At 46.3% G+C, this 27526-nt stretch overlaps 2 protein-coding genes across 20 annotated transcripts in view; one reads left to right on the top strand and one right to left on the bottom strand.

The window, feature by feature from the left end:
• Nucleotides 1–7499, bottom strand: part of PRR14L (proline rich 14 like) — a 70671-nt gene extending 63172 nt beyond the window's left edge. The window contains exons 1-2 of one of the 3 annotated variants that reach the window (XM_030816154.1): nt 7358–7491; nt 5495–5618 (exon numbers count right to left, since the gene is read on the bottom strand). The gene's annotated coding sequence lies outside the window, so the exon portion shown is untranslated. Of the gene's footprint in view, nt 1–5494; nt 5619–7357 lie in introns of all 3 variants that reach the window. The other 2 variants (XM_030816155.1, XM_012508139.2) reach the window with 2 other exon arrangements.
• Nucleotides 7500–11630: 4131 nt separating this feature from the next.
• Nucleotides 11631–27526, top strand: part of DEPDC5 (DEP domain containing 5, GATOR1 subcomplex subunit) — a 164516-nt gene continuing 148620 nt past the window's right edge. For 5 of the 17 annotated variants that reach the window (XM_030816161.1, XM_030816157.1, XM_004088507.3 and 2 more), the window contains exons 1-7: nt 11648–11676; nt 12542–12659; nt 16187–16274; nt 18857–18903; nt 23474–23559; nt 25123–25206; nt 27363–27412. In XM_030816161.1, the coding sequence (XP_030672021.1) occupies nt 12602–12659; nt 16187–16274; nt 18857–18903; nt 23474–23559; nt 25123–25206; nt 27363–27412 (413 nt within the window). In that variant the 5' untranslated portion in view covers nt 11648–11676; nt 12542–12601. Of the gene's footprint in view, nt 11677–11698; nt 11846–12541; nt 12660–16186; nt 16275–18856; nt 18904–23473; nt 23560–25122; nt 25207–27362; nt 27413–27526 lie in introns of those variants that run through there. The other 12 variants (XR_004031019.1, XM_030816165.1, XM_030816166.1 and 9 more) reach the window with 5 other exon arrangements.

Raw genomic sequence — 27526 nt, forward strand, 5'->3', positions numbered from 1 at the left:
GCAGGAGAATGGCGTGAACCCGGGAGGCGGAGCTTGCAGTGAGCCGAGATTGCGCCATTGCACTCCAGCCTGGGCGACAGAGCGAGACTCCGTCTCAAAAAAAAAAAAAATTAGCCAGGCGTGGTGGCGGGCGCCTGTAGTCCCAGCTACTTGGAGAGGCTGAGGCAGGAGAATGGCATGAACCCGGGAGGCGGAGCTTGCAGTGAGCCTAGATTGCACCACTGCACTCCAGCCTGGGTGACAGGGCGAGACTCCGTCTCAAAAAAAAAAAAAAAAAAAAAAAAATTTGTACAAAACTCTCTTTAGCAGCACTACTCGTAATAGTCAAAAAGTATAAACAATCCAAATATCCATCAACTGATGAATGGATAAACAAAATGTGGTATAGCCATACAATGGAATATTATTCAGCCATAGAAAGGAATGGAGAAATAACATGTTACAACATGAATGAACCTTGAAGACATTATGCTAAGTGAAAGAAGCCAGTCACAGAAGCTCACATATTACAAGATCCCCTGTATAGGAATCTCTAGAATAGGCAAATCTTACTATGAACCCAGCTACTAAGAGGGGAGGATCACACCCATGGGAGGCCAAGGTGGGCAGATCACGAGGTCAGGAGTTCGAGACCATCCTGGGTAACACGGTGACACCCCGTCTCTACTAAAAATACAAAAAATCAGCTGGGCATGGTGGCATGTGCCTGTAGTCCCAGCTGCTCTGGAGGCTGAGGCAGGAGAATCACTTGAACCCAGGAGGCAGAGGTTGCAGTGAGCTGAGACTGCGCCACTGCACTCCAGACTGGGAGACAAAACTGAAACTCTGTATCCCCCCCCCAAAAAATAGGCTAGGATTCTTGGAGAAATTGGGAGTGACAGCTGATGGACACAGAGTTTCTTTCTTGAGTAATAAAAATGTTCTAAAGTCAATTATGGTTATGGCTGTAGAACTCTGTGACTATACCAAAAATCACTGACTGGTACAATTTAAATCAGTCAATTGTATGGCGTATGAATTAAATCTTAAAAAAACGATTTCTTTTAAAAAAGAAACCTGGCCAGGAGCAGTGGCTCACGCCTGTAATCCCAGCACTTTGGGAGGCCGAGGTGGGCGGATCACTTGAGGTCAGGAGTTCCAGACCAGAACGGCCAACATGGTGAAAGCCCGTCTCTACTAAAAATCCAAAAAATTAGCTGGGCATGTTGGCGAACACCTGTAATCCCAGCTACTTGGGAGGCTGAGGCAGGAGAATCGCTTGAACCTGGAAGGCAGAGGTTACAGTGACCTGAGATGGGGCCACTGCACTCCAGACTGGGTGACACAGTGAGACCCTGTCTTGAAAAAAAAAAAAAAAAAAAAAAAAAAAAAAAGAACCTGACTTTGACCCCAACCTTTCTTTCAATTCCCAACCTACATTTCACTTGCAAGAATGGCACCCCCAAAACTTACCATGTTTAAAACAGAATTCATTCAATCTATTGAATAATTGAGTCTTTCTACATGCAAACAGCTTTGAGAAACAAGGATAAATAAGACGCCCTCAGCAAACTTACAAGCTCATTCCTTCTTTTTTAAAAAAAAAAAAAAAGAGACAGGGTTTTGCTGTGTCGCCCAGGCTGGAGTGTGGTGGTGCGATCATAGCTCACTATAACCTTGAACTCCTTCTGCCTCAGCATGCCTGGCTAATTTTTTTTTTTGAGACAGAGTTTCGCTCTTGTTGCCCAGGCTGGAGTGCAACAGTGCGATCTCAGCTCACCACAATCTCCACCTCCCAGGTTCAAGCGATTCTCCCGCCCCAGCCTCCTGAGTAGCTGGGATTACAGGCATTCGCCACCACACCCAGCTAATTTTGTATTTTTTAGTAGAAACGGGGTTTCTCTATGTTGGTCAGGCTGATCTCAAACTCCCAACCTCAGGTGATGAGTCCGCCTTGGTCTCCCAAAGTGTGGGATTACAGGCGTGAGCCACTGCACCGGCCTACTTTTTTATTTTTGTAGATAATTTTGTAGGTCTTGTTATGTTGCCCAGGCTGGTCTCAAACTCCTGAGTTCAAGCAATCCTCCTACCTCAGCCTCCCAAAAGTGCTGGAATTACAAGCGTGGGCAAGTGACTAGCCACATGCTTATTCTTAATCCTGTTGCTTCTCAGAAAAGGCACCATCATTATTCTAGAGCTTAGATTTGAATTCCCAGGCATAACCATAACTGACCTCCCGTCACCATTCAATCAGCACTTGCAGCCTGTGGACTCAACTCCCTACAGTGTTTCTAGTAAATCCTACTCATTTCCATCCCCCCAGTTTTAGCTCAAAATTTTGTTCCAAATGTTGCTCCACATAGGGTCATACACAAATACAGGTTTACCAAACAGATCTTTATCATAAAGAGTCAATATTGATAATCACATAAAATGGTTCACCTCTTGATACTCTTGTTTGGACCAAATTCTAAGAGTTTCAACCTGTAAAACAACTAGGCACATTGGCTAGAGAAGCAAAACAGACACCCCCTCCTTTTTCTCCTGGACTAATTCTGGGTCCTCAAATTTCTGAGCAGAATTGCAGATACGTTACCAAGAACAGCTGGAACCCTAAGAGGTGAGGCGATATTTAGATGCAAGCCTAGACTGGCAGGTTAAACATGGCCGGGAGCTTTGGCTCATGCCTGTAATCCCAGCACATTGGGAGGCCGAGGCGGGCGGATCACGAGGTCAGGAGATCGAGACCATCCTGGCTAACACGGTGAAACCCCATCTCTACTAAAAATACAAAAAATTAGCCAGGTGTGGTGGCAGGCGCCTGTAGTCCCAGCTACTCAGGAGGCTGAGGCAGGAGAATGGCATGAACCCGGAAGGCAGAGCTTGCAGTGAGCGGAGATCGTGCCACTGCACTCCAGCCTGGGCAACAGAGCAAGACTCCGTCTCAAAAAAAAAACAAAAAACAAAACAAAACTTATTTTCAGCTCAGTAGCTCATACCATCTATCAAAATACTGGTAATGCTACAAGACTGCAGTGACAGAATCCGATTTTGAGAAGACATTCAAGTTCTTTAAATTTCCAAATGCAATGGAGCAATCTAAAAGGATGATGTAGAAATATATCTCTACAGCCGGGCGTGGTGGCTCATGCCTGTAATACCAGCACTTTGGGAGGCTGAGGCGGGTAGATCACTTGAGGTGAGGAGTTCAAGACCAGCCTGGCCAACATGGTGAAACCCTATCTCTACTAAAAAATGCAAAAATTAGCCGGGCATGGTGGCAGGAGCCTGTAATCTCAGCTACTCGGGAGGCTAAGGCACAAGAATCACTTGAACTTGGGAGGCAGAGGTTGCAGTGAGCAGAGACGGTGCCACTGCACTTCAGCGTGGGTGAGAGGGAGACTCAGTTTAAAAAAAATAAAGAATATAAGCCAAGTATCACAGTGTTACCTTGGACAACAGGATCGCCAATGACTTATCTGTATGCTGAACTTTTTTTTTTGGAGATATGGTCTCTGTGGCCCAGGCTGGAATGCAGTGGCTTGATCACAGCTCTCTATAACTTCGAACTCTGGACTCAAGCAATCCTCCTGCCTCAGCCTCCTAAGCAGCCAGGACTACAGGCGCGAGGCAGTGACCCCAGCAAATATTTTTATTTTTTGTAGAGACAAGGTCTCACTACATTGCACAGGCTGGTCTTGAGCTCCTGGCCTCAAGTGATTCTCCCACCTCGGCCTCTCAGTGTGAGCTGCTGCACCCAGCCTTGTACTTATTTTTCAAAACAGTGAGTATATATTACTGATGTTAAAATGTTGTCTAACCATTATTTCTTAAGATCTAAACACACAGCAATAAAAACAGCTGGTAAGTGTATTATCAGTATTTTTTATCAGTATGTTTTTTATCAGTATATTTTATCAGTATTTTTCCAGCTGTCAGCTCTCTGCCTTAACCATCAATGCTTTTACATTAAAGTGTTAAATGTGAAGTGAAAGGGAAGAGTGAGTAACACATGCTTATAAAACGTGGACAGGGATTAAAGCTTAATCTTTGCTAATGACTTATGATCAACCTATTGGGTGATGATACCAGATAATTACCTAATTTGAGGTATAAGCAAAAAATAAACCATAGATTTATGAATGACTTTTGACAGCTGCTACTGGCTTGTCGTCTTTATCACAACACAAATAAGTACTATATTAGAATGTGTAGGGAATGGATTTATTCCCAAAAAGTGACTAATACAGGAAGTATGAAAATTATTATTCCAGTAAAAGTAGAAATTCTTTTATGTTGAGGACAATTATTTCATGCTCTTTCTTTGCAAATGCACAAATACTTCTACCAGCAGTCTTTTTTTTTTTGAGACAGAGTCTCGTTCTGTCGCTCAGGCTGGAGTGCAGTGATGCGATCTCGGCTCATTGAAAGCTCTGCCTCCCGGGTTCACACCATTTTCCTGCCTCAGCCTCTCCGAGTAGCTGGGACTACAGGCGCCCGCCAACACGCCCGGCTAATTTTTTTTTTGTATTTTTAGTAGAAACGGGGTTTCACCGTGTTAGCCAGGATGGTCTCGATCTCCTGACCTTGTGATCCGCCCACCTCGGCCTCCCAAAGTGCTGGGATTACAGGCTTGAGCCACCGCGCCCGGCCGCTAATTTGTTTTGTACTTTTAGTAGAGACGGAGTTTCTCCATGTTGGTCAGGCTGGTCTCGAACTTCTGACCTCAGGTGATCCACCCGCCTCGGCCTCCCAAAGTGCTGGGATTAGAGGCATGAGCCACCACGCCTGGCCTCTCCCAGCAGTCTTAACTGCTGGTCTCTTCATCAGGAAGCCAGGGTCCCTTATCCTGCTCCCACATACTAGCTGCTGAGTCTTGAGTGTGTTAAGTGAAAGTTAAGTGAACTTTCCCGGGCTTGTTTTTCACATGTTCATCAAAATAAGCTCAAAGGGTCTTGTCACCCATAAAAATCCCAAGACTCCAAAGAAAAACTTTTCTATTTCCGTTTGTTTCAGAAAAGCACACCTACAGACACCAACAATGGTACAGAGCTCCCACTAATCCCCTCTGCAATTACTCAACGGCATTTGAGGTAATTTAAGAACACTTTACATACAAAAAAAGATGGTAAGCTTTTCTTCAGTGTGCTTTCAGCTAATTTGGCAGTGTTACTTCCTATCCCACCAAAAAAAACAAAAACAGGAAAACCTACTAGTGAAAGATTAACATTTCTGCTCTCAATCTCATCAGAAAACATTTTATAACACTAAAAACCTGACAAAGTGGCAACTTTTAGTCATTCAAACACTCCCCAAAACGAAAGTTCTGGAGGTACAAAATTTACAGCAACAAGCAAAAAATAAGAAAAAAAAAAAAACACAAAGAAAACAGAACATAAAACCGTGTGCCCCAATAATCCCGAATCTGAAAGTCTCCCCTCCCTTTAATTCCAATGCAAAGGGGCTGTTAATAACACTAGGCGCTGCCATGCTTGCTTCAGGGAACAATACTCACAATAATGACCAGGCCCTCAGAAGCTCACAACACTCTTTTCACCTTGAGAAAGGGGCTTTCTTTTCCAAAGATTCAGACCTTGTAGCCATTCCCTCCATGAGGGAATTTGGAGAATGGGCCTCTTCTTGAGAAACAGAGAAAGAAGAGTCTTTTAATAAAATCCCAAGACAAACATAAGTGAGGCAGGGAAGTTCATACACTAAACAGGGCAAGCGCTTCAACATGGAGCGTGCAAAAAATCTCAAAAGCATCAAGGACTATTTCCCATTTCCTCCCTTTAATAACATCCAGAAAAAGGATCCCTCTGTCTCCACGTAAGGAGTGAAACTGGAAAATGCTCCTGATTTCTACTGACAGAGGCTTCCTGTATAAAAGATTTTCATCTGTTTTATAAAGGAAAAGGAGAAAAGAAACAATCTGTGTCATCCTGGATATACAAGAGGGAAGAGATCTCTTCTCAAAGGTATAGAGTCTTCATTTTCTTGGGAGAGCAAAAGACAGGAAGAACATGGAATCGCCCACTTAGGGGGTGGGAAGGATGTGCAGATGGAAGATTTTTTGTCACTACAGTAAGTCAGGGAAGTGGGAGAGGGCATCTCTAACCAGTCAGGAAGAAGTGATACCTTCTGTGGACAAAGGAAGGGCTGGCTTCTGGCATCAGGTCTCCCTTTCTCAAGAAGACAGACCTGTTTCCAAAAGCTAAGTCTTTTTTTTATTGATTATTTTCAGTGAGACCCTCTTTGTTAATTTGGAGGAGTACTGTACAGTAGGATCTAAGGGGACTGGAAGTGTCTCTTTCTCTAACCCCTAAGTGGGAGGGAGTCTTCCACTTCAGTGAGAAAGGATGGTTGAACACTTGTGATGGGGGTTGGGAGGGGCATGCATGGAAAAATATGCTTCTCTGTGCAAGATATTAGTTTTCTTTTTTAATGGATTAAGTAATAGTAATAGCAACAGCTTACCAAAAGCTTACTATCTAACTAGTATTTACACAAATGCTCCCTTAGCCCGCATGACAATTGTAAGAAAACAGAACCCAAATTGGAGATGGACTGAAATTGAGACAAGTTAAACAAATAGTCAAAGTCACAAAGATGTTAAGTGAGAGACCCAGGTTTGCAACTATTACACTGCAAAAGCCATGCTCTTTATAATGCAAGGGAAAGGAGCTCACTGCACACCAAGAGGCTTAAAGGGAAGAAGAGAAGCGAGGCTCTCTCTGTGGACATCACGAGGGGAGAGGAGAAAGGCTGATTTCTGATACCATAAAGTAAATTTTCAAGGTCTTCCTCTCCGTATCTTGGGGTACAGGTGAAAAATAAAGGAGGAAGGTAAGTCTCTTACTGGGAAGAAAGATCCCCTCTGTCACTTTCAGGCAAGTTGGGTCTCTTCACCTGGGTGACGCTGACCAAAGTTGGGGGAAAGGTCTCATTTAGGGGTTATCTCTTACTCCTCTCCTCCTCAGGGTAGTTCAGAATCCCCCTCGAACCCTGGGAGTGGGTCTCCCTCTGCTGACCAACGGATGAGCGCTAAGAAAGAGCGTACGCCTCCGATAAGGGGCGTCGTCCTCTCCGAGGAGTTAAGTTGGGGGATCCCTGTTGTATCGAGGTTGAAGAGGAGTCTCTCTCCCGCGTCGGAGCCATGACTTGGAGAAGATGCTTTTCTCTAGCGACGCGGGGCCTGGTCTCCTCCCTCTCCCTGGGTCGTTCCGCCGCCCACAGGGCAGCCTTGATTCCTTTCCGCGCCCCGAGAGGGCGGGGGGCCTGGACTCCCCTTTAGCCAGCACCACCCGGCGGAGGGTCCCTTTAGGGCGGAGTGGGGCGGGGCGGCTACGCCCGAAGCCTTCCAGTCCCGGCCTCTTACCCTGAGACCTCCTCCGCAGCCCGCGCTTGCCCAGCCAGCTCAGCCTCTGCAGCTGCAGCCCCGTCGTCGCCAGGTCCACCTGAGCCTACAGAGCCGACAGAGGCCGGGGGCGCTCCGGCCGCCGCAACCTCTTCGTCTCTATGGTCCCCCTGCACTTCCTCATCCGGGGCCCGAGCCAGCCATGCGGACTCGCCCAAATCCCGCCCCCACACCGCGCGCGCGCACTCCAAGGGGAGGCTCTTCCTGATTCTGACCTCCCGCCCTCTGCTAGCCCCAGCCTCCCTCAACCCCGCCCCTGCGGCTCAAACTCTTAAAGGGAAACACAACTTTTGGTTCTGCTCCTGCTGAGCTACAGGACCCAGTGCCGGCCTCCACTGCTGTCACCCTGTTCCAGTCCACCGTTTTTCTAGTCTGGACGGCTACAATTCTAAGGGCCTGCCTGCTTCCACTCTGGCAGCCCGAGAGATCTTATTCTACTGGAAATAGTGTTTTGGGCCATGACACTCCTCTGCTTCTTCTAATCACACTGACCACTAAATAAATGGCACCCCTGCCTCCGGTTGGTTACAAAACCTTGTTTTATTTTCTTCATAGCTTTAACACTAGCTGAAATTTCTATGTCTCATCTCTTTATTGACTCGTCTATCATTTATCTTCCTCCACCTTGTCTGTTTTGTTCATCACTTAATGCTCAGCACCAAGAGCAGTGTCTGGCACAAAACTAGACGCTCAATGGACATTTGAAGGAAGGAAGAAATGTTTATCCAGGGGAAGAATGGAGGTCCAGATAATGAAATCGACTTGCCCCAAATCATACAGCTTTGTGTTAAAAAATAGAAATCGACCAGGTGCTGTGTCTCACGCCTGTAATCCAGCACTTTGAGAGGCGAAAGCGGGAGAAGCACTTCAGCCCAGAAGTTTGAGACCAGCCTGGGCAACATAGTGAGACATCGTCTCTGTCAAAAAACAAACAGCTGGGTCTGGTGATGTGTGCCTGTAATCCTAGCTGCTCTGGAGGCTGAGGCAGGAGGATCACTTGAGCCTGGAAGGTTGAGGCTGCAGTAAGCGGTGATTGTGCCACTGCACTCCAGCCTGGATGACACAGGAAGACTCTTTCTGAAAACAAAACAAAAATTGCTCAGGTGTTGATGCACCTGTGCTCCTAGCTACTGGGGGGCCTGAAGCAGGAGGATCGTTTGAGCCCAGGAGTTTGAAGCTGCATTGAGCTATGATGGTGCCCCCACTGCACTCCAGCCTGGGCAACAAAACAAGACACTGTCTGAAAAAAAAAAAAAAAAATCTGAACGCTTCAAAGTTTCGTTTCTTTTACTTTTTCTTTTTTTTTTTTTTTTGTTTTTTGAGACGGGGCCTCGTTCTGACACCAGGCTGGAGTGCAGTGGCGGGATCTTGGCTCACTGCAACCTCTGCCTCCCAACCTCTGCTTCCCGGGTTCAAGAGATTCTCCTGCCTCAGCCTCCTGAGTAGCTGGGATTACAGGCACATGCTACCATGCCCAGCTAATTTTTGTATTTTTAGTAGAGATGGGGTTTCACCATGTTGGCCAGGCTGGTCTTGAACTCCTGACCTCAAGTGATCCGCCTGCCTTGGCCTCCCAAATGCTGGGATTACAGGCGTGAGCCACCACTCCTGGCCTTCAGAGTTTATGAGAGTTGCCAAATTAAAAAGTTAAAATATTTGCCTTTTGGCTGGGCGCAGTGGCTCACGCCTATAATCCCAGCACTTTGGGAGGCCAAGGCGGGCGGATCACGAGGTCAGGAGATCGAGACCATCCTGGCTAACACGGTGAAACCCCATGTCTACTAAAAAATATAAAAAATTAGCCAGGCGAGCTGGCAGGCTCCTGTAACCCCAGCTACTGGGGAGGCTGAGACAGGAGAAGGTGTGAACCCGGGAGGTGGAGGTTGCAGTGAGCCGAGATCGGGCCACTGCACTCCAGCCTGGGCGACAGAGCAAGACTCCATCTCAAAAAAAAAAAAAAAAATTTGCCTTTTTAAGATGTCCCATTATGGACATGTCTCAGGAGAAGGAATCAAATTCCCTTGAGGGCTAAGAAGAGAGAATCCTATTAGCTTCCCCTGGGATGGAAGAATGTCCCATCAACCACTGTTGCTAAAGACAAAAACTATCTTGGGGGATCTGGGTGTATCTCCTGAAGTGGCAACATAAAAACATTTTTTAACATAACATTGTTATTCTTCAAAAATTTTGTAACTGTTGCAATCCACTGTATCACATATGTTTTATTACAAGATAAACAATTTCAGCCCCGAGTGGTGGCTTGGCCCCTAGTCCCAGTCCCTTGGGAGGCTGAGGCAGAAGAATCACTTGAGCCCAGGAAATTGAGGTTACAGTAAGCTATGATAGCACCACTGTACTCCAGCCTGGGCAACAGAGCTAGACCCTGTCTCGGGGGGAAAAAAAAGGCCCAGCTACAGTGACTCGTGCCTGTAATCCCAGAACTTTGGGAGGCCAAGGCAGGCGGATTACTTGAGCTCTGGAGTTTGAGACCAGCCTGGGCCACATGGCAAAACCCCGTCTCTACAAAAAATACAAAAATTAGCTGAGCACACACTTGTAATCCCAGCTACTAGGAGGCTGAGGTGGGAGGATTGCATGAGCTGGGGAGGCAGAGATGCCAGTGAGCTGGGATCGTGCCACTGCACTCCAGCCTGGGTGAAGGTGACCTCATCTCAAAACAAAAACAAAAAAACAAACAAAAAAATCGCAATTACTTAATACTTGCATTATTTACCTAACTTCTCCTGAGTCCCAACATAAAGGCATCCATGCTTAAGAACGTTGCTTGTCCTGTCCCAGGGTCCCCTTGGTCCACTGCAGAATCTTTCACTACACTATACCATGCTTTTTCTTTCAACATTTTTAAGTTTTCCAAATCTGTAAGAAACGGGCACTGTTAGTATTAAAGATATAAAGAATTTTTTTTTTTTTTTGAGACGGAGTCTTGCTCTGTCGCCCAGGCTGGAGTGCAGTGGCGCAATCTCGGCTCACTGCAAGCTCCGCCTCCCGGATTCACGCCATTCTCGTGTCTCAGCCTCCCGAGTAGCTGGGACTACAGGCGCCTGCCACCACGCCCGGCTAATTTTTTGTATTTTTAGTAGAGACGGGGTTTCACCGTGTTAGCCAGGATGGTCTTGATCTCCTGACCTCGTGATCCGCCCGCCTCGGCCTCCCAAAGTGCTGGGATTACAGGCGTGAGCCACCGCGCCCGGCTGATATAAAGAAATTAAAGACAAGTGCTGTGTCGTTTAGCAGCAGTGTGATTAGAAGGAGCAGAGGAGACGCGTGACCCAAGACACTGATTCTAGTTATAAGATCTCTCTGGTTTCAAGAGGGGAAGCAGGGAGGCCCTATCGAGTTGCTGCCGCTCAGGTCAGAAACGGTGGACTGGACTAGGGGGCGGGGGTATCAGTGGCAGCAGGCGGAGCTGGCAATTGTCAGGAGCCCTTGGCCAGAGCCTGACCTAGCCCACCCAGCTCTCAGGTTTTCTGCTTGGAGAGAAAGATATCCGGACAGATCCGAGTTTAGGCTGTGCGCTGGGTATGATCAAAGGATGTTGGTTAAAGGCTCCGTTCTGGGAACGGGTCAGGATTCGTCCTTGCTTCCTTCTGAAGGGTTTTGCGTCCTCAGGCTGTTTCCCGGTTTGTGAAATAGGATAGTATCTGCCTCCTGCATCCATCAGGTAATAGGGATGTAATGATTACATAAGGACTATGAAGCCACGGCAGCCATTCTTATTAACAACCAGAGGGGCGCAGAACGTCGTTTGGAGTTTGCAAGGGTTTGAAAAGCCCCCCGTAAGTGGACACTTCCCAGCAGAGGCCATCACACTAACTCTCGCGTGCTCAGCCCCTTGCATTTTACATAAGTCCTCCCAGAAACTCTCGTTGGCGCCTCTTAGCAGCCCAATGAGGCCACATAAGTCATTAACCTTGTTCATATAACAGAAAACGGAGCTCTGAGGGATCTCGTTTCCCCTATGTGGATATCACTGAGTCGGAAACGAAGCTCTGTGGCCATGGATCTATTTCGGATAGACTGGGAGGAAATGGATTTCCTCCGTGGGGCGGGAGGCTTTAGTGCTCGAGGGCAGGAAACGCCAGGAGGTCACCCAAGGAAGAGGCCGCACGCGACGCCCCGCCCCCGGCTCGAGCCCCGGATGAGGAAGTGGTGCGGCCACCGAGACGAGACGGAGGCCCGGCGAGAGCGGCGCGGGGGCGCGAGGGCGGGAAGGAGGCGGGGCCTCGGGGCGGAGCCACTGGAGCGGCGCGGGTTCTCAGGTGAGCGCTACACGGTCGGGGCGGGCCTTGCAGGCGCTTCAGGCTCTGGGGCGGAAGCAGCGCGGGCCGCGAGGGCGTAGGCGGGGTATCTGGAGGAGGCGCGGGGAACCTGGAGAGGGTCCAGCCCTCGGTGCCCCGGCCAGAGGCGGGAAGGGGCTGTAGAGCTTCGGTGAGTGGAGCTGCCCGCCCCGGACTGGGGATTGGTGGGGCTTGAGATAGGGTACCTTGGCCCAGGTTCGAGTTCCAGGCTCCATCCCCAATCCGCTGTGTGACCTTGGACAAGTCTCTCTCCCCCTCTGAGCCTCAGCGGCCTCAGCTGTGAAATGGAGTCAGGGAAGGTTTGCTGAGAGTTCGCACAGACCGAGATTTGGGGAAGGAACTACTGCCTTCCTCCTCTTTGTGGTTGCCTTGCTCAGGACATTAGCAGCAAAACGAGAATGGTGGGAGTGTCTCTTAAGTCTCGAGTGACCTTGAGCAAGTCCCTTGCCCGGAGTCACACTTTTATCATCTACAAAAGGAGTGGGCTAACCTCTTTTAAGATCTCTTTACTATTTGGGTGTTATTGGTGTAGATGGAGACAAGGTAATGAGTACCCATTCACCGCAATGCTTCCCCTATAGGGGTGTGATAGAATATTTTCTCCTAGGTTTGACTAGCCCCTGGCCCGAATTCCCCTTAGTTCCTGGATTCTGTGGTTCTATTTGTTCTCCATCGCTCCTTGTACCTGGGGAGTGACTTCTTCCAAGAGTCACTTGGCACCACTTCACAGCAGAGCAACACCAGTATCTTCACTGGCCTAAAATCAAAGAGTGGTTGCAAGGAAAAATCTGACATTCCAACCTTTTTGTTTGTATTTCTATGGCAGGGAGGCAAGATGACTTCTCTGCCCCAAGCTTGGAACAGCTAAAGGGAAAAACAGTGCAAGATGAGAACAACAAAGGTCTACAAACTCGTCATCCACAAGAAGGGCTTTGGGGGCAGTGGTCGGTATCGATTGGTCTTTAGAGGTTTTATAAGTTGGCTGAGGTTCTTGTGTGTGCAATGCCTTGAAATTACACACTGACTCTTGTGACAATTGAGGCTAAACAGGTGACTAAACAGACTAAAGCAGCAACTATCATACAGTAACAAGGAGGATGGCAGGACCCTTCTAATGCATTTGCATTCAGACTTTTAAGGAACATTGCAAATGCTGCCAGTTTACTACCCTTCTTTTGTTGAATTGCCTTGTTTATTACAAATCTTCCGTGCATGTTCCATAAAATTCCAGCCTGCACTGGTTTGGCAGATAAGAGAAACTAAAATCATGTATCAGTTTTTACATTGAGTGAGACAGAAACAGCATAGACGTGCATAGAGCAGGTATGATCAAAGCATGAACCTTTGCCTGGCTTCTAGGCATGGGAAGAAGCAGCAGGATACAGCATGTTATCCTGCACTGAACTATAGTCTGAGTATCTACTCTGCTTCTAATTTTCCTAGTGACCTTGGACAAGCTCCTAGTGTACTTTATCTAAAAGTTGAAGGGCTTTAGAATAGTTTCTCTTAACATCGATTTTTTTTCCTTTCTTTTTTTTTTTGGGACATGGTCCCCCATGTTGCCCAGGCTGGTCTGGAACTCCAGAGCTCAAAAGATCCTTCCACCTCAACCTCCCTAGTAGTTGGGATGGCAGGCATGAGCCACTGTACCCAGCTGTCCCTAGCACATTGAATCCATAAATCTGAAGAATAAAAGGGCACTTAGTATAATTTTTTTTTCTTTTATAAGGGAATAATTTTCCATTCTGTCTTAACAGCCTTATTTACTTCAGAAATTGGAGTTAACAATATAATGAGTCTTTTTATTTTATTTTATTATTTATTGACTTTTTTTTTGAGACAGAATCTCGCTCTGTCGCCAGACTGGAGTGCAGTGGCATGATCTCGGCTCACTGCAACCTCCATCTCCCGAGTTTAAGCAATTCTCCTGCCTCAGCCTCCCGAGTAGCTGGGACTACAGGTGTATGCCGCCATGCCTGGCTATTTTTTTTTTTTTTCTTTTTTGTATTTTAGTAGAGACAGGGTTTCACCATGTTTTTCAGGCTGGTCTCGAACTCCTGAGCTCAGGCAGTCTGCCCATCTCCGCCTCCCAAAGTGCTAGGATTACAGGCGTGAGCCACCGCGCAGGCATGAGTCTTTTTAACATTGTATTTTAGGGTGTATTTACTTCTGCATTATGTAGATATAAGCCTCCAGAGGGGAAGGTCGGCCAAAAAGGGAAAACAATAGTTTCTCTATCATAAAGCGTTGTGAGGCTTAAGTAAGGTGATATATGTAATGCGTTTAGCAGAGTGTTAGACTCTGTACTCAATAAACGTAGCCATTGTAATTACCAGGCTACAGGCGTTGCTATATTTAAACTACAATTTCTGCTAAAATGCACAGTCTATTGTTATTACTTTGATGCTGTTGATGTTGCCTAAATATTTGTGGAGTGGAATGAAACAACTTTTGGCAGAGAGAAGAATACAAGGATACAGTATATACAATGTATACAAATACATATTTTTATGTATAAAATACAAAGGTAGTTAGATGCTGTATCCAGTCTTCTGCAAGACTGTAGGTCAAAATACAACTAACAGCTGGACATGGTAGCTCATGACTGTAATCCTGGCATTTTGGAAGGCCAAGGTGGGCAGATCACATGAGGTCAGGAGTTCGGGACCAGCCTGGCCAACATAGTGAAACCCCATCTCTATTAAAAATACAAAAATTAGCCAGGTGTGGTGGTGTGTGCCTGTAATCTCAGCTGAGGCACGAGAATTGCTTGAACCCAGGAGGCAAAGGTTGCAGTGAGCTGAGATCACGCCACTGCACTCCAGCTTGGGCAATAGAGCAAGACCCTGTCTTTAAAAAAAAAAAAAAAAAAAGAAACAACCAACAGATATTTATTAGGTGTATACCTGTGCCAGACGTAATGATTATGAATACCACAAGGTTCTTTGTCCCTAAAGAGTTTTCAGTTTGGTAAGATAGATATGCAGAAAGGAAATGATAAAACCAAGCAGAAGGGGATATGTTCTCAGGGACCTTAATTCAGACTATGTAAATTAGGGAGGAAGCTCCAAGGAGTATTTGTCGTGAAACTGTCAGTGGAAACGTAGCAAATAAAATTTGGGATTTCTGGGTGCAGTGGTGTGTGCCTGTAGTCACAGCTACTCGAGAGGCTGGGACAGGAGGATCACTTGGGCCCAGGAGTTCCAGACTATAGTACATTATGCTGATTGGGTGTCTGCATCAATATAGTGACCTCCCAGGAGTGGGGGACCACCAGCTTGCCTTAGGAAGTGTGAACCCCCTCAGGTTGGGAACAGAGCAGGTCAGAACTCCTGTGCTGATCAATAGTGGGATTGTCCCTGTAAATAGCCACTGTACGCCAGCCTAGGCAACAGCAAGACCTTGTCTCTAAAAGAAAACAAAAAAATTTGGGAGTAACCCAATGTTTCATTTTACTAGGCTAAATTTTTGTTGGGTCTGATTATATTTGAAATCTAGATATACTTAATTGTCATGATATTAGCATAATTAAAGGTGATGCCTTTCCTCGCAAATTAAAACAGCAAAACAGTCATTCTGTCTTTATGCTTCTGAGTTTGCAATATTTGAGAGAGTTCTCCCCATCCCTAGTAGAGGGGCAGGGGTAGATAAACATGAAACCACATCCCTCTTGTTTTATTTATTTATTTATTTATTTATTTTTTTGAGATGCAGTTTCGCTCTGTCCCTCAGGCTGGAGTGCAGTCGTGTGATTTTGGCTCACTGTAACCTCTGCCTCCTGGGTTCAAGTGATTCTCCTGCCTCAGGCTCCCAAGTAGCTGGGATTACAGGCTCCCACCACCATGCCTGGCTAATTTTTGTATTTTTAGTAGAGACGGGGTTTTGCCATGTTCGCCAGGCTGGTCTTGAACTCCTGACCTCAGGTGATCTGTCCGTCGTGGCCTCTCAAAGTATTGGGATTACAGGCATGAGCCGCTGCTCCTGGACTCTCTGAGGTTATTTTCTTACTCCTGTTAGATCTAAAGATTTATTGTGAGGGTCACATTAAGACACTGTTTGGGAAATTCTTTTAACATTGAATAACTGTAAGGAATTGTGGTGTATCTGTGGGAACCAGCCTGTTTTGTTCCTGTTATATGCCAGATACACAATATTTGAGGGGGTAAAAGGCTGTCCAGAAGCCTAATTCCCAGATACTGAGGGCTGCTGTGTCCCTGGAAGAAGTGCGATAGTAGAAAGAGCACGGGGTATGGAGACAAAGGTACCTGAGTGCCATCCCACTCTGCTGCTCTGTAGCTTGGTGTTCCTGTGTGAATCCATTAGTCATTGTAAGCCTCGTTTCAAAATAGAACCTCATCTGTCAATGGGGTGGCAATAGCATCCTGATGGGGTTGTGAGGAACCAGTGTGAGAACATACACAGTGTACCTAATGAGTGTTTTTCTACTTGAAGTGGCTGAATTGTCTTTCAGATGATGAGCTAGTTATGAACCCCAAAGTGTTCCCTCACATCAAGCTTGGAGACATTGTAGAGATTGCACACCCCAACGATGAATACAGGTGAGTGTCTCATGGGATCCATGGAACTGGGCAATTCACTGTTTCCAAATGATGTCCAAGGGGTTTGAAAGGCAGATAGCTCTCTTTGCCTTTCAAAATGCTCATGCTGTGGTGGCTCAGTCCTGTAATTCCAGCACTTTGCGAGGCTGAGGTGGGTAGGTCATTTGAGCCCGGGAGTTCGAGACCAGCCTGGGCAACATAGTGGGACCCTGTCTTAAAAAAAAAATGCTCGTGCCTTCTAGGATTTGACCAACAAATAATTTTTCAAAAGTGGTCCATTCCTTCTTTTTTTTTTTTTTTTTTTGAGACGGAGTCTTGCTCTGTTGCCCAGGCTGGAGTGCAGTGGCTCAATCTCGGCTCACTGCAAGCTCCGCCTCCTGGGTTCACGCCATTCTCCTGCCTCAGCCTCTCCGAGTAGCTGGGACTACAGGCGCCTGCCACCACGCCCGGCTAATTTTTTGTATTTTTAGTAGGGACGGGGTTTCACCATGGTCTCGATCTCCTGACCTCGTGATCCGCCCGCCTCGGCCTCCCAAAGTGCTGGGATTACAAGCGTGAGCCACCGCGCCTGGCCTCCTCCTTTTTTTTTTGAGATGGAGTCTAGCTGTGTCACCTAGGCTAGAGTGCAGTTGCGTAATCTCAGCTCACTGCAACCTCTGCCTCCCAGCCCCAACTGATTGTCCTGCCTCAGCCTCCCGAGTAGCTGAGATTACAGGCGTGCGCCATCATGCCCAGCTAATTTTGCATTTTTAGTAGAGACAGGGTTTCACCATGTTGCCCCGGCTGGTTTTGAACTCCTGACCTCAGGTAATCCACCGGCCTTGGCCTCCCAATGTGCTGGGATTACAGGCGTGAGGCATCGCACTTGGCCTAATTTTTGTATTTTTTAGTAGAGATGGGATTTCACCATATTGGCCAGGCTTGTCTCAAGTGATCTACCCTGCTAGGCCTCCCAAAGTGCTGAGATTACAGGCATGAGCCACCATACCCAGCCATTTTTTGTTTTGTTTTGTTTTTTGTTTTTTTTGAGATGAAATCTCGCTCTGTCACCCAGGCTGAAGTGCAGTCGTGTGATCTCGGCTCACCGCAATCTCCGCCTTCCGGGTTCAAGCCATTCTCCTGCCTCAGCCTCCTGAGTAGCTGGGATTACAGGTGCATGCCACCACGCTTGTCTAATTTTTGTGTTTTTAGTAGAGGCGGGGTTTCACCACGTTGGTCAGGCAGGTTTCGAACTCCTGACCTCATGATGCACCTGCCTTGGCCTCTCAAAGTGCTGGGATTACAGGCGTGAGCTACCTTGCCACGCCCAGCCTTTTTTTTTTTTTTTGAGACAGAGTCTCGCTGTCGCCCAGGCTGGAGTGCAGTGGCACAATCTCGGCTCACTGCAGGCTCCACCCCCCGGGGTTCACGCCATTCTCCTGCCTCAGCCTCCCGAGTAGCTGGGACTACAGGTGCCTGCCACCTCGCCCGGCTAATTTTTTGTATTTTTAGTAGAGATGGGGTTTCACTATGTTAGCCAGGATGGTCTCGATCTCCTGACCTCGTGATCCACCGGCCTCGGCCTCCCAAGGTGCTGGGATTACAGGCGTGAGCCACCGCGCCGGCCACTTTTTTTTTTTTTTTTTTTTAAAGAGACAGAGTCTTGCTCTGTCACCCAGGGTGGAGTGCAGTGGTGCCACCTCAGCTCACTGCAACCTCTGCCTCCCGAGTTCAAGTGATTCTTCTGCCTCAGCCTGTTGAGTAGCTGGGATTGCAGGTGTGGGCCACCACACCTGGCTAATTTTTGTATTTTTAATAGAGACAGGGTTTCGTCATGTTGGCCAGGCTGGTCTTGAACACCTGACCTCAGGTGATCCACCTGCCTTGGCCTCCCAAAGTGTTGGGATTATAGGCATGAGCCACCGAGCCCAGCCTCTTTCTGGTTTTAAAGCTGAGATGACAACTGAAAGGTTCTGTAGCATTTGTCTGTTCCCTTTAGTGCATATGGAGTTTCTTTGTTTCTTTTTTTCTTTTTTGAGACGGAGCCTCGCTCTCTCGCCCAGGCTGGAGTGCACTGGTGCAATCTTGGCTTACTGCAAGCTCTGCCTCCTGGGTTCATGCCATTCTCCTGCCTCAGCCTCCCGAGTAGCTGAGACTACAGGCACCCACCACCACGCCTGGCTAATTTTTTTGTATTTTTAGTAGAGACGGGTTTCACCGTGTTAGCCAGGATGGTCTCGATCTCCTGACCTCGTGATCCACCCGTCCCGGCCTCCCAAAGTGCTGGGATTACAGGCGTGAACCACCGCACCCGGCCTAATTTTTTCTATTTTTTAGTAGAGAAGGGGTTTCACCGTGTTAGCCAGGATGGTCTCAATCTCCTGACCTCGTGATCCGCCTGCCTCGGCCTCCCAAAGTGCTGGGATTACAGGTGTGAGCCCCCGTGCCTGGCGAGTTTCTTTGTTTCTAAGGGAGCTTTCTCCTTTGTTGTGCTGTAAGTCACAGAATGGCCAGAGTGACCTATTTGCCTTTTGTGGGGGATGAAGGATGCTAGGGAGTTACTGCTCACGGTATCCCGACTCTCTTGTTGCTTTCTTTTTCAGCCCTCTGCTTTTGCAGGTCAAATCACTTAAGGAAGATTTACAGAAGGGTAAGAATTATATCACTCTTCTTAGAATTTTTTATTTACTGCCTCAAACTGTAAGAAACCTCTCTTCATAATTTCAAGGGATGAGGGCAAGTAATTCTCTTCTTTTTTAAACAAATTTTAACTTAATTTTCAATTCAGGCAGTACATGGGCATGTTTGTTACAGGGGTATATTGTGTACTGGTGGGGATTGGGCTTCTATTGTATCCATTACACAGTGAACCTTGTATCTGACAGAACAGATACAGATACAGAATGTTGTATCTGTGTCTTAACACTATTTTTTTCTTTTTTTTTTTGAGACAGTGTCTTGTTCTGTCACCCAGGTTGGAGTGCAGTGGCCGGATCTCGGCTCACTGCAAGCTCCGCCTCCTGGGTTCATGCCATTCTCCTGCCTCAGCCTCCCAAGTAGCTGGGACTACAGGCACCTGCCACCACGCCCGGCTAATTTTTTGTATTTTTAGTAGAGACGAGGTTTCACCATGTTAGCCAGGATGGTCTCAATCTCCTGACTTCATGATCCTCCTGCCTCGGCCCTCCAAAGTGCTGGGATTACAGGTGTGAGCCACCGCACCCGGCCTGAACATTGTATTTTTCAACCCTCATTCTCTTCCCTGTCCTTGTTTTTGGAGTCCCAAGTGTCTATTATTTCCATCCCACTTATAGGTAAGAACATGCAGTATTTGGTTTTCTGTTTGTGAGTTAGTTCACTTAGGATAATGGTGGCCTCCAACTCCATCCATGTTGCTGCAGTGGACATGATTTCATTCTTTTATGGGTGGAGTTCTCTTCTTATCAAATTGCGTTCCCGATAAAAAAAAATTGTCAAGTTGACACTTATAGTCCCAGCTACTCTGGAGGCTGAGGTGGAAGGATCATTTGATCCCAAGAGTTTGAGTTTACAATGAGCTATAACGGCGCCACTGCAGTCTAGCCTGGTCAACAGAGCAAGACCCTATCTCAAAAAAAAAAAAAAAAGGCCAGGCGTGGTGGCTTATGCCTATAATCCTGGGACTTTCCGAGGCTGAGGCAGGCATCGGATTGCCTGAGCTCAGGAGTTTGCGACCATCCTGGGCCAAATGGTGAAACCCTGTCTCTACTAAAATACAAAAAATTAGCTGGATGTGGTGGCATGCAGCTATAGTCCTAGCTACCCTGGAGGCCGAGGTAGGAGAATTACTTGAACCCGGGAGGTGGAGGTTGCAGTGAGCCGAGATTGCGCCACTGCACTCCAGCCTGGGTGACAGAGCGAGACTCCGTCTCAAAAAAAAAAGAAAAAGAAAAAGAAAAAAAATACACAACCTGCCTGTTGCCCTGGTTGGTCTTGAACTCCTGGCCTCAAGTAGAGTTCCTCACACCTTGACCTCCCAAAGTGCTGGGATTGCAGGTGTGATCCACCACATCTGTCCCATTTTTTCACAAACTATTTGTTAAATGCCTACTCTGGGTGAGTGGGGTTTGGGGAGGAAGAAATATATATTGATGATTGCCCACCACATGTGCAAGGCACTGTCCTGGGAGCTTTGTGTAATCTAGCATTATCTTCCCAACAACTCTTGAGTGAGTGAGGAAGTTTATTCTCTGTCAGACTATACAATCTAGGCGTAGCCAGAAGCGGTGATTCCTGCTTACTTATTCTGGATTCAAATCCTTTCTTTTTCCCTCTAATGGCTATGCCATGCTGTTCAAGGAACCAAAATGTTAATTGAAAGTAAATAAGATACTCTTTTAAATAGTTCTTAAGAGAAAAAAACAACAAAATTCTGGGTTGCTCTAAAGGGCTTTGATGGCTGGGTGCAGTGGCTGATGCCTGTAATCCCAACACTTTGGGAGGCTGAGGTAGGTGGATCACCTGAGGTCAGGAGTTTGAGATCAGCCTGACCAACATGGTAAAACCCCGTCTCTACTAAAAATATAAAATTAGGCATTGTGGCGCATGTCTGTAATCCCAGCTACTTGGGAAGCTGAGGCAGGAGAATTGCTTGAATCTGGGAGGCAGAAGCTGCGGTGAGCCGAGATCACGCCATTGCACTCCAGCCTGGGCAACAAAAGCAAAACTCTGTCTCTAAATAAATAAATAAAGTAAAATAAAGGGCTTTGATGTCACCCACTCTTTCTTTTTTTTTTTTTAGAGAGATGGAGTCTCACTCTATTGCCCAGGCTGGAGTCTGGAGTGCAGTGTCACGATCGTGGCTCACTGCAACCTGCGCCTCCTGGGTTCAAGTGATTCTCTTGCCTCAGCTTCCCAGGTAGTTAGGACTACAGGCGTGCACCACCATGCCTGGCTAATTTTTATATTTGTATTTTTTTGAGATGGAGTCTCACTCTGTCACCCAGGCTGGAACGCAATGACATGGTCTCAGCTCACTGCACCCTCTGCCTCCTGGATTCAAGGGATTCTCCTGCTTCAGCCTCCTGAGTAGCTGGGACTACAGGCGTGCGCCACCACATCCGGCTAATTTTTGTATTTTTAGTGGAGACAGGGTTTCACTATGTTGGCCAGGCTAGTCTCGAACTGCTGACCTCGTGATCCGCCCACCTCAGCCTCCCAAAGTGCTGGGATTACAGGCATGAGCCACCATGCCTGGCCTAATTTTTATATTTTTAGTAGAGATGGGGTTTCACCATGTAGGCCAGGCTGGTCTCAAACTCCTTACCCCAGGTGATCTGCCTGCCTCAACCTCCCAAAGTCCTGGGATTATAGGCGTGAGCCACTGCACCATTACCTCTGCCTTTTTTTTTTTTTTTTTTTTTTTCCCTTTCAGACAGGGCCTCTCTCTTGTCCAGACTGGAGTGCAGTGGTGCATTCACGGCTCACTGCAGCCTCAACCTCCCTGGGTGCAAATGATTCTCCATCTCCCACCTCCGCCTCCCGAGTAGCTAAGACCCCAGACGTCCAGCCCACAGGATCATGCCTGGCTAATTTTTTTTTTTTTTTTAATTTTTGCTCAAGTTGGTCTTGAACTCCTGGGCCCAAGCAGTCCTCATGCCTTGGGCTCCGAAAGTGCTAGGATTATAGGCATGAGCCACCATGCCTGGTTGTCCACTCATATTTAACCATTCAATATTTCAACTTGAGGAGAAAACATTCTATAAAACCTGGCTACTCTGGTTACACTGCCTATGGGTTAGCCCTGCTCTGCAAGGAGCAGTAAAAAAAAAAAATTAAAGTTTTCATTTTTATTGTTATGTTATTTTGAGATGGAGTATCCCTCTGTCGCCCAGGCTGGAGTGCAGTAGTGTGATCTTGGCTCACTGCAACCTCCACCTCCCAGGTTCAAACAATTCTCCTGCCTCTGCCTCCTGAGTAGCTGGGACTACAGGTGCACGCCACCACGCCTGGCTAATTTTTGTGTGTGTGTGTATTTTTAGTAGAGGCGGGTATTCACCATATTGGTCGGGCTGGTCTTGAACTCCTGACCTCGTGATATGCCCGCCTTGGCCTCCCAAAGTGTTGAGATTACAGGTGTGAGCCACCACATTCAGCCAATTTAAAGATTTTAAAAGAATTCTATAAAACCTTAATCCTAAGAATGGCCTTCATACCTTCCCCTTATCTCCTGCCCTCTGTTATGTTTCTTACCAGACTTAAGGGCTCATTGAAAAGTTTGTTTCTTCTTTACCACTGATAACTTCATTCCAAAGAGAAGATCTCCTTTCTTTTCTGGAATTGTACAGGTCTTTGAACTTTCTTATCTTCCTTCTTATTTTATTTATTTCTTTTTTTTTTTTTTTTTTTTTTTTTTGAGACGGAGTCTCGCTCTGTCGCCCAGGCTGGAGTGCAGTGGCGCAGTCTCGGCTCACTGCAAGCTCCGCCTCCTGGGTTCACGCCATTCTCCTGCCTCAGCCTCTCCGAGTAGCTGGGACTACAGGCGCCCGCCACCACGCCCGGCTAATTTTTTGTATTTTTAGTAGAGACGGGGTTTCACTGTGGTCTCGATCTCCTGACCTCGTGATCCGCCTGCCTCGGCCTCCCAAAGTGCTGGGATTACAAGCGTGAGCCACCGCGCCCGGCTATTTATTTCTTTATTGAGACAGAATCTCATTCTGTCACCCAGATTGGAGTGCAGTGGTGTGATCTCAGCTCACTACAACCTCAGTCTCTGGGGTTCAGGTGATTTGTATGCCTCAGCCTCCCAAGTAGCTTGGATTACAGGTGCCCACCATCATGCCTGGCTAATTTTTGTATTTTTGGTAGAGACAGGGTTTCACCATGTTGGCCAGGCTGGTCTCAAACTCCTGACCTCAGGTGACCTTCCTGCCTAGACCTCCCAAAGTGCTGGGATTACAGGCATTAGCCACCATACCTAGCCTCTTCCTTCTTAAATTCTTTATTTTCCCTCCCTTCTCCCTTTTTCTCTCCATTTTTGTTGATTGCTTAGGCTCTGGTCTTATTTCACCTAAAAAGCAGAGAATTGTTTAAATTCTAAGCTCCTGAAAGGAAGAGACTGTGTGTTGCCCGTGTCAGATGATCAATTGTGTTGCTTACTGAGTTGAGTATTTATAGATTAGAATATATGGATCTGCTTTTTCAAAATGTGTTATCTGAGCCAGATATTGTTTCTGTTTTAGAAACTATCAGTGTGGACCAGACTGTGACTCAAGTGTTCCGGCTAAGACCTTATCAGGATGTCTATGTTAATGTCGTAGACCCTAAGGTAAGTCTTTGTTTTGGACTTGATCATCTTTTTGGAATGATAAGCACCCTTCCTCAAAGTTAGGTTAGTAAGGAAACAATGGGTTACTGAAGTGTAGTGTTAGACTATTAAATGTGTGGCCTGCTTGGTGTGGTAATTGCTGTACATCAGGAGGCTGAGACAGGAGGATCTCTTGAGGCCAGGAGTTCATGAGCAGCCTGAGCAGCATAGTTAGACCTTGTCTTTATTAAAACTTTTCTTTTCTTTTTTTTTTTTGAAATGGAGTGTCACTGTCGCCCAGGCTGGAGTGCAGTGGCACGATCTCGGCTCACTGCAACTGGTGCCTCCCAGGTTCAAGCCATTCTCCTGCCTCAGCCTCCTGAGTAGCTAGGATTACAGGCCTGCACCACCACACCCAGCTGATTTTTGTATTTTTGTAGAGACGGGGTTTCACCATATTGGCCAGGCTGGTCTTGAACTCCTGACCTCAGGTGATCTACCTGCCTCGGCCTCCCAAAGTACTGGGATTACAGGTGGGAGCCACCACGTCCTGCCTACTAAAACTTTTCTAAAATATTAGCTGGGCGTATTGTATATGCCTGTAATCCCAACTACTGGAAAGGCTGCAACAGGAGGATTGCTTGAGCCCAGGAGGTTGAGGCTGCATTGAGCTTATGGTTGCACTATTGCACTTCAGCCTGGGCAACAGAACGAGACCTTGTCTTGTAAAACTAAACATGTAGGCCGTGGGTGGTGGCCCATGCCTGTAATCCCAGCACTTTGGGAGGCCAAGGCAGGCGGGTGTCTTAGGGTCAGGAGTTTGAGACCAGCCTGGGAAACATGGTGAAACCCTGTCTCTACTAAAAATACAAAACTTAGTTGGGTGTGGTGGCGCACCCCTGTAGTCCCAGCTACTCGGGAGCCTGAGGCATGAGAGTCACTTGAGCCCAGGAGGCAGAGGCTACAGTGAGTGAGCTGAGATTGCACCACTGCACTCCAGCCTGGGCAACAGAGCAATATCCTGTCTCAAAAAATAATAATAAATAAATATGTAGCCTACATGTCATTTAGGATGCAGACAGTATGTAGGTTGCATTTAAAACCCACCCCCACTTTTCTTGAAGCTTGTTCTAACCAGTTTCTGTAGGTGAAACTATATGTAAAATTTTCTATTAAAATACTAACATTTTAAAATGTATTCTCATTTTTCTTCAAGAAGTGATGTTATAATAGATAAAAATTATTGTCCAGAAAGTACTATCAACATTAACAGGGAAATAAAGTGCATAGCTCAGTGTCATGTTTGTGTGCCAGAATCCAGACTAAAATACAGAATGAGTCCCCCACTACCCATCACACTCAGTGTGCTACAGCGGCTGTAGGATCAGTTGTAGATTTACCAACTATACTGAGAAGTGTGCTTTGCCGGGATGTAATTCTGTTTATCAGAGTTCTGCTACTGAGTGGTCTTCCAGTAGTTTTCTTTTTTGCAATAAGTTTTTTTCCGTGATAAGTGGGCATTACCTTATGACTATAAAGTGTAGCAAAGTAATGTCAGAGATATTATTTGATTATTCCTTTTAGGATGTGACCCTTGACCTAGTGGAATTAACTTTTAAGGATCAGTATATTGGCCGTGGGGATATGTGGCGACTAAAGAAAAGTTTGGTAAGATGTGATTTTTTTGAAAGTCTGTTACTTTTTCCATTATGTGAATAATCCCTGTTTATTATGGGAGAAGAATATAAAATCATTTCTGATTTCAGCATCCATAGACAATTATTGTCAACATCTTGTTTGTTCTTCCATTCTCTTTTCATTTTTTTTTTGATCTTTTATTTGTTTACTGTTACAGATTTTTACTCAGCATTTTTGGTTTAGATAGGAAGTTACACTGTATTTTACATTGGAATAGAACCGTAGTTTTCAGGTTTTCACTTGATCCCATTTGCTCCTCACATCTCTTCATGGACAGGTATTTATTAGCCCTAATTTATAGAGGTAGAAACTGAGATTGAGAAGTTAGGTAATTGCCCAAGGCTAGATAGTAAGTTGACCCTTGGCCAAAACCCAGATCCTGTGGCTTCCAGATCACACTGCTTTTTGCTGTACCCTCTTCCCATTTTCCACATGTATTCATTTTTTTTTTTTTTTTTGAAACAGAGCTTTGCTGTTTCTCGCAGGCTGAAGTGAAATGGTGGGATCTTGGCTTACTGTAACTTCTGCCCTCTGGGTTCAAGCGATTCTCCTGCCTCAGCCTCCAGAGTAGCTGGAATTACAGGCACCCACCACCACACCCGGCTAATTTTTTTTTGAGACAGAGTTTCTTGTTGCCCAGGCTGGAGTGCAATGGCATGATCTCGGCTCACAACAACCTTGGCCTTTTGGGTTCAAGCGATTCTCCTGCCTCAGCCTCCGGAGTAGCTGGAATTACAGGCATGCACCACCACGCCCAGCTAATTTTGTATTTTTAGTAGAGACGGGGTTTCTCCATGTTGGTCAGGGTAGTCTCGAACTCCTGACCTCAGGCAATCCGCCCGCCTCTGCCTCCCAAAGTGCTGGGATTGCAGGCCTGAGCCATCGCGCCCAGCCTTTTGTTTTGTATTTGTAGTAGAGGTGGGGGTTTCACCATATTGGCCAGGCTGTTCTTGAACTCCTGACCTCAGGTGATCTGCCCGCTTTGGCCTCCCAAAGTGCTAGGATTATAGGTGCGAGGCACCGTGCCCGGCCCATTTTTTAATTATTCATTTATTTATTTTTTTTGAGATGGAGTCTTGCTCTGTCACCCAGGCTGGAGTGCAGTGGTGCGATTTCTGCTCACTGCAAGCTCCGCCTCCCGGGTTCACGCCATTCTTCTGCCTCAGCCTCCCGAGTAGCTGGGATTACAGGTGCCTGCCACCACACCTGGCTAATTTTTTGAATTTTTAGTAGAGACGGGGTTTCACCATGTTAGCGAGGATGGTCTCAATCTCCTGACCTCGCAATCTTCCCATCTCGGCCTCCCAAAGTGCTGGGATTACAGGCGTGAGCCACTGCACCTGGCCCCATTTTTTTAATAAAAATATTTTTATTATATTTTAATTGTTTATTTTTTAAATTTTTTTTTATTTCCATGTTGTTGGGGAACAGGTGGTGTTTGGTTATATGAGTAAGTTCTTTAATGGTGATTCGTGAGATTTTGGTGCACCCATTACCCAAACAGTATACACCACACCCACATTTATTAATTTTTTAATGAACATTTCAACATGAAAATATTAGTTCATTAGAATTGTGAACTGGTTCTGAAAATTCTCATTTGAGTTTTTTTTTTCCATTTTGACACTAATCAAAAGAAATGAAGTTTTTGTATACTATGTAACCACAAATTATAGGTAGAATTTCCATACAGGGTATATTTTCAGGAAAAATCTGCTTAATTTTTATTTGTTGAGGGTTCCATTTTCTAAAGTGAGAGATAAAATGAGAAACAACATGATATTTAAATGAATATGTAAATGCAGATATATATGTAAACATATGTGAAGATCAGGATATTTGTAAAGCTGGTCATTTATCATCCACCTGGTCTTTCCTATTATCTATACTTGCCAAACTCTTTAAGCATCTACTGTCATACCTACCCTAACAGGTTTTCCTGTAGGGTAAATCTATTACTCACAAGCTAGTTGAACTTTGGGTTGGTAGAAGAGATTAGAAAGCTAGGAGTTCTTGTTTGTGATTTTTCATGGCCTTAATATGTTAATCAATCTCTCTCTCTCTCTTTCTCACCCTCTGTCCCTCCCTCCCTCCCTCTTTCTACCCCTCTCTCCCCCTCCTCTTAGGTCAGCACATGTGCCTATATCACCCAGAAGGTGGAGTTTGCTGGCATCAGGTAGATATCACATCACTCTTGCCTTATCTTTGCAGTAACTAGGCTACATAAAGTAGTGGAGGCATATGGATGTCCATATAATAAAATGTGTCAAAGTATAAAATGTTAGATTGT

Source organism: Nomascus leucogenys, chromosome 7b (genome assembly GCF_006542625.1).
Source record: "Nomascus leucogenys isolate Asia chromosome 7b, Asia_NLE_v1, whole genome shotgun sequence".
NCBI classification, from domain to species: domain Eukaryota; kingdom Metazoa; phylum Chordata; class Mammalia; order Primates; family Hylobatidae; genus Nomascus; species Nomascus leucogenys.